Source organism: Condylura cristata, unplaced genomic scaffold, assembly GCF_000260355.1.
Source record: "Condylura cristata isolate star-nosed mole 26May11 unplaced genomic scaffold, ConCri1.0 scaffold00025, whole genome shotgun sequence".
NCBI lineage: Eukaryota > Metazoa > Chordata > Mammalia > Eulipotyphla > Talpidae > Condylura > Condylura cristata.
The window spans coordinates 15,329,520-15,335,767 of NW_004567126.1; the positions used below are offsets into that span (position 1 = coordinate 15,329,520).

General features: G+C 40.4%; 1 protein-coding gene across 1 annotated transcript in view; it reads right to left on the reverse strand.

Annotated features, from left to right (window-relative positions):
* Positions 1 to 5,712, reverse strand: part of VWA5A (von Willebrand factor A domain containing 5A) — a 15,892-nt gene extending 10,180 nt beyond the window's left edge. Inside the window, exons 1-9 of the mRNA XM_004688801.2 lie at positions 5,670 to 5,712; positions 5,350 to 5,552; positions 4,829 to 5,051; positions 4,533 to 4,708; positions 4,131 to 4,245; positions 2,650 to 2,819; positions 2,359 to 2,447; positions 2,056 to 2,200; positions 1,722 to 1,801 (exon numbers count right to left, since the gene is read on the reverse strand). Of these exons, the coding sequence (XP_004688858.1) occupies positions 1,722 to 1,801; positions 2,056 to 2,200; positions 2,359 to 2,447; positions 2,650 to 2,819; positions 4,131 to 4,245; positions 4,533 to 4,708; positions 4,829 to 5,051; positions 5,350 to 5,552; positions 5,670 to 5,712 (1,244 nt within the window). The remainder of the gene's footprint in view (positions 1 to 1,721; positions 1,802 to 2,055; positions 2,201 to 2,358; positions 2,448 to 2,649; positions 2,820 to 4,130; positions 4,246 to 4,532; positions 4,709 to 4,828; positions 5,052 to 5,349; positions 5,553 to 5,669) is intronic.
* Between the last annotated feature and the right edge of the window lie 536 nt (positions 5,713 to 6,248).

The window sequence follows — 6,248 nt, forward strand, 5'->3', positions numbered from 1 at the left end:
CCTCCCCCCAAAATGTCTCTTGGCAACTTTAAGTAACAAATCTTCCAGAAACTAGAAATATTGGCAATTCCTCTTAGTTCATTTTAGGACATCAGCCTTACATTGGCATCAAAACCTGACAGGAATATATTGTAAGAAAAAAAAAAACCAGATTCAATAGCCCTAAACATTAATTAGCCAATTGAATCAAAAGGTATAAGAAAAAGGTTAATCCACTATAACTAACTTGGGTTTATCTGAAATGCAAGTTTGTCTAAAATTTAACATTAATTATAATCCACACATTACAAGAAAAAAAGCATGCACTCATCAGATGCATAAATGTGTTTGATGAAATTTAACAGTGACTAATTTTTAAAAAGAATTTCAAAACAGAAATAAAAGGAATTTATTTAATAAAGGACAGCTATTTAAAAAATGCTATAGCAAACTATCAGTGTGCATAGTTGAATACAAAATGTGAAATTCAAAATAAGGATAAGGTCCTTTTCTTGGAAGGAATATGGAAAGAAAAAATAAAAATGACATTTACAAATGATTATAAAAAATGTAAGTAGAGCTACAACTACAGTTAGAATTGAGATCTAGTTTTGTTGAATTTAAGCTCAATGTAAATTTAAAAATATACTTCTATATAGAAATTGGTTATAATAAGGTTTTTAAAAATGTCATGAAACCACTAAGCAAAAATCTAAAAAGATGCATGAAAACATATACACAGAAACCATGTGTGTATTGCTGGGTTAAAGAAACAAGAAAATTTGCTGATTTCATAGAATACTAGACTTATTACCATGGTAGAAAGAAGACACAAACAGGAGAAAAAGAACACATGTTGGAAGGATGGGTAGTGTTAAAATAAATTTTTTAAACATTTGCTATTTTTGTCTGCTGAAAATGCTCAGAACTAATAACATTCCAGTAGCATCGAGGAGTTAAAACAAACATAAAAATATTGACCTCTTATTTTCCCTTACAGGAACAAGGCTTCTCATGAAAAAGGCAGGTTACAGGGCTGAGAAAGTGCAGGTGAGTCTGAAATGCTTTTTGTAAAAAAGAATGGAAATATGCATAAACCAAAAAGACATGTGAAAGAGACAGGAGCAAGTTAAAAAGGTGCTCCCATAGGCCTAATCTACAACTTTGAAAATCTAAATGAACAATGAGAGTAATATGTTTTAACAAATTGGAGGAATGGTCAAAGAATAAAAGATATAACAAAAGCAAGCAAAGGAGGGTAAGAAGTGTGTGTGTGTGTGGGGGGGGGAGGTTACAGCAGGATGCCAACTAATAAATATTGGGAAGTTAATGGATATCTCTGTCTCTCTAATTATCTGTCCAGTTATGGACCACTTAATTACATTTTGATCAGTCAGTCAGTGGTGGTCCCAGTGGGCTACCAAGTAAGCTGATATAATTATACTCGGTGATAGTCACATGAGTTACTGCCAAACAATGTATTCTTCAGGAGATATCTCTACTGGGGAGGTATGACTATGTATAAATATGCATATGTCATTACAACAATACAGTAATGTACATTCATTTTAAGTGCTGAACCAAAGTCCCAGCAGCAGAAGAATCAATCAAAGTATGGGGTAATAGTTTCATGGAATATTTTACACTTTTGACAATTTACTGTTTGCATGAAAAATAGGATCTGAACATATTGGTGGAGAAAGGAACCAAGATATATGGAAACAACAAACGAACGAACATACCTGTGCCTCAGACAGTTGCTCCTGACTTCAGCAATGACACTAAAAGTGTCACAAACCTCTCCATCTGTGAAGACAAAAAGCTGCAGGAAGAAGATAAGTATAAAATTTGTTTGGACCTGCCTCCCTTCCCCCTCTTCCACTTGGATCAGCTTCCTGGCTGGGGGTTGAACTCATGCTGCAATAGCTTCCAAAAACTTCATAATGCTGAGGCTTAAATTAACCCCTTCAGCCACCAGGGAGGCCCTTTCTTCCCTCCCTCCCTCATAAAGACAGATCACATTCTTAAGGGAGACAGGGAAAATAAAATCTTTAAGTTACTTCTGTGAGTGTTTACCTGTAAGGGGTGGTCCGGAATGGAAGGTCTACTGTAAATGGACTGCAGTGGCAGCAAGATTTCAGTGCTACCCATGTCGGCTTGCATAACCTTGACCTTCTTCACTGCCTCCTCCACCGTTTCCTGAGTGTACTCCACACTATCCCTGAGAAAAAGAACACTTCCTTTTTCTCAGTGCCATCCAGTACTGAGTCCCTACATTGAAATACTATATAAACAACCTCACCTGCAATTCCCAAAGTCAGCTCTTTAACAACTGAATGTTTTCTTTTAAATCTCTTTTTGGACTCTGTAGAAACTTACTTAAAGAATGACTCATAGGAAGATCCAAATCCATAGACATTGAAGTAACATCCCATGGGCAAACTCTTCAGCAGCAAAATCAGTGTTTCCTGAAGGAAGACAGTATAAAGGAACAGTGAGAGAAGGTGCTCCCAGGTATCTAACTCCTGACAGTGAGAACCTTCATGTCCTTATATTCCAAGGGTGACTTCATTCAAAGTGATAGTGTTAGCTGTATCTCCAATGGGGAACAGACCCACAGCTTCTAATGGAATCCAGTTTAAGCCCTGCAATTCATCCTTGTACTTGTACCTTGGCTGCCTCGATGCGCAGTTGAGACATATCCTGTTTGCTTGTGGGGCACGCCATACTTCCTGAGCGGTCGATGAGGAAGACAAATTCTCCACAGGCAATTGGCGGTTGAGCTTCTGGGATATCTGGGTAAAAACTCACCATTGCAGATGGAGCCCCCATCAAAGAATCTAATCAGAAAGGAGAAGGACACTGAAGTCAAGTCAGACTTCACAGTCCTTGTATCCCACTACCAGGAAGTGCCCAAGAACGACATGGATATCATGTATCCTTGCAAGGAAAGTGTTTACATATTAAGGAAAATTTGGAAAGTAAAACAATGGAAAAATACATAGGTAAAAACTACAGGTTGTGTAAGAAATGCAGGATCTAGGGCAAGATGAAAAAGTTCCAGAATGGATATTAGTGAGGGTTATCCAGTGAGGTGATTGAATGCATTCAAGGCAACAGAATCAAATCCTTAAACAGTTACAATAATTGGCTCTGTTATGTAAAAAATATTTTGTTAAGTAAAACAATGTTAACCAAGTAACAATTACTAGTTGCATACCTCTTTTTTTTTTTTTTTTAAAGATTTATTTAGTTGTGCATACAGAACTGGGATACAGGCCAGAGGCTCAGGGGCGGCGAGAGGCTTCACCAGAGACAGAATGGGGAGCAGAACAGGCAGATCGAGGAAATACACTGCTGAGGGGAGCAGCGGGCGGGTCAGGAGAGGTCTGCCACGCCATGTGGTCACCTCCGGGGCAGGCGGGAATCGAACTCATGCGGAAATGGTTTTAGATTCTCAGTGCTGTGCTTTAACCCGCTGCGCCACCAGGGAGGGCCACATACCTCTTATTTTTAAATGTGTTTTTTTTTTTTTTCCTCAGTGCAGAAGAGATTTTCCTGTGCAAATCTGTGTAACATACTTTTTCTTGCCTCATTCTTTGGGAGTGTTTTTTCATAGTAACTAATCAAACACAGCTAAATTTAGCCACAGTAGGTATTTTGTTTACTAGTTTTAGTATTATCAAAACACCAGAGGGCATTTTAATGAATATGTTTACTTGTATTTAGGTTCCTTTTCTTAGGTGAGAGCCCCAAAACTGGAATTACCAAAATGTATATTGATTTTGACACTTAACACCAAATTTCTGTTCAAAAGTACAAAACCAGATTATTTTCTTTATGTTCCTGATGAGAGTTTCAAATTTACCATTCCCTTTAAAGCATGTGGCATTGCTAAATCTGGAAATCTTCAATAATTTGAAAGGTAAAAAAGTCAAATATTTGTAGGTAGTTGTGTTCCCTCTTGAGATTTGTTCAGTCCTTCACCTAATTTTATCTACTGATGCTGTTAAAAATGTCCATAAGACATAACCATGAGTCAGCAAAATGAATGGTTTATCCATGCCACAGTAAGATGCTGCCCACCATCTCTTATCTACTTCTGGAGAGAGGGAAAGTGAGGCGGAGGATGTGTTAAGGAGTTACCCTACCTGACTTTGAATTAGGCTTCCCCATCTCCACAGCTACACTGGGGGTGTGCACCTCCCTGTAGTAAATCAGGAGCTCCACATCTTGATCAAATTTGTGTCCAGCAGCCAGAGAAACCTGAGTTGGAAATGGGCAAAGAACCATACTGGGACTTTCATGGCTTGCTGCCTGGATTATGATCAGAGCTGAGGGCTACCGGGTTTTTCTGTAAGTCAGAATGGTTAGGAGTAGGGCCATGGATGGAGAGAAGGTGCTGGTCAAGGGGACAAGAGAACAGAGTATGATCCCTTCCTCTGAGTCAATAGAGAAAAAAGTAAGGAATGTTATGGATGACTGAGTGAGGACCAAGGTCAGAACCCAAAGAACAGGGGTCTGGGTAACCAAAGTGTGTGCCCATGAATTACCTGGGCTGAAGTCTTATCAGCTTCAGGGTACTCGATGGTACTCAAGGAGCAGCTGCACTTGATCTTGTCAATGCCGTGCTGGGAATGGATGGACGCAGCCATGCTGAGTGTGTAGGGCAGGTCTTCTAACGGCACTATGGGAGTCTTCATGTTCAGGCAACTGGCCTCAGATGATCCTACAAAAAAAAAAAAAAAAAAAAAAAAACCCACTTCTGTTTCCCTCTTTAATGTTGTCCTGCAGCCCTCCAACCTCGAGGGGATTTCTCCACCAATTTTCTACAGGAGAGAATACTCACTAGAGTTCTGGTATCGAGGATTCAGGATAGCTGGGAGTACATAGTGCAGGGCCCCATCCGCTTCCAGGGACAGCTCCTGCACGTACCTCAGTGTGAGTGAAATCTTAGACCCAGGGCTGAGGTTCCCCACATTGCAACAGAAGACATCCCTGGAGAACATGTCCTCTTCCAAGAGGAAGGCTTGGTAGCCATGGCTGATGGCAATGTCATACTTGGCACTGGCCTACAGAGAACAGGGAAAGAAAAGAGGCATCGGAGGTGACCTAGTTGATGATGAAGCAACAAGTGATAAACACAAAGACAGATGGAGGGGAGCTAACAGTGATCTTGTCACGCTCCTAGTTAGACTGAGTGGCTCTGACTGCATTTTCTCTCTAAAATGACTTTAGGAAAATAGCACTGAAGAGGAGCAGAGGAAAGAACATTCAATATCAGCATTTTTGGTGAAACTGCATTTGCTAGAAAATATTCATTCACTGAAGACATAAGGAGGAAGGGGATGACAAGCTCATCTGTAGTACCGTCACCCTGTCCTGTAATTCTGCCATAATTCTCTTCCCATCCACCACGGCCTCAAAGGTGTAGACAGCGGAGTCTTCATCCATGGGAAACACAAAGAAGGCCTCCACAGGAACTTTCTCCACATTCTCGTAGTTTAAGGTTGCAGACACACCGACCACAAACTCACAAATGGACAAGGTCACAGAGATGCTCTTTAGTGGCACTAGGGAAAGAGTCCAAAAGTTCAAAAAAGAAAAGTTGAATAGATTGCTTCCTGCAAGCCAGCCATTGTGAGGCACCAATGGTACAGTGGTGAGTGGGAAGCAGAAAGCAGGCTTACCTGGCTCCTCCTGGCGGGTTAGTAGGCCACAGGACCCCACCATGGTGACACAGGATTCCTATGGAAAAGATACATTGTGAACAGAGTGACATGTTGGGGGTTACCAGTTCAAATACCAGCACTTTACGGGCTTCTCTCTAGCACAAGAGTGACTCAGTGTTAATGCTGGAGAAAAGCCAGAAAGGAGATAAAGATGCCAACTACCTCTCAACAGAAAATCTCTGAATGCCTCAAAAATGGTTCAGATACAGTCTCCACTTTTTCCAATGCATTTAACATACCCCTCCTTCAGTCTTACACAGGTGAAGTTAACGTAACTCCTCAGAACCTCAGCATTCTCTTTCTAAGATGAAGATTATAATACCTGTAAGTCATATATGCATATATGAATTAATACATACTGTCCCTAGGACAGTATCTGGCCTAGAGGAAACATCTAATCAATTAAGATAGACCTCAGTATCATTCTGTTATTGTCATTACCGTTGTTACATAGACCTCTGCTATCACTTCGGGTCACGCTATTCAGTGACCTTCACATTGACAGAGAAGTCCGGAAAAATTCAATATGACTATGCC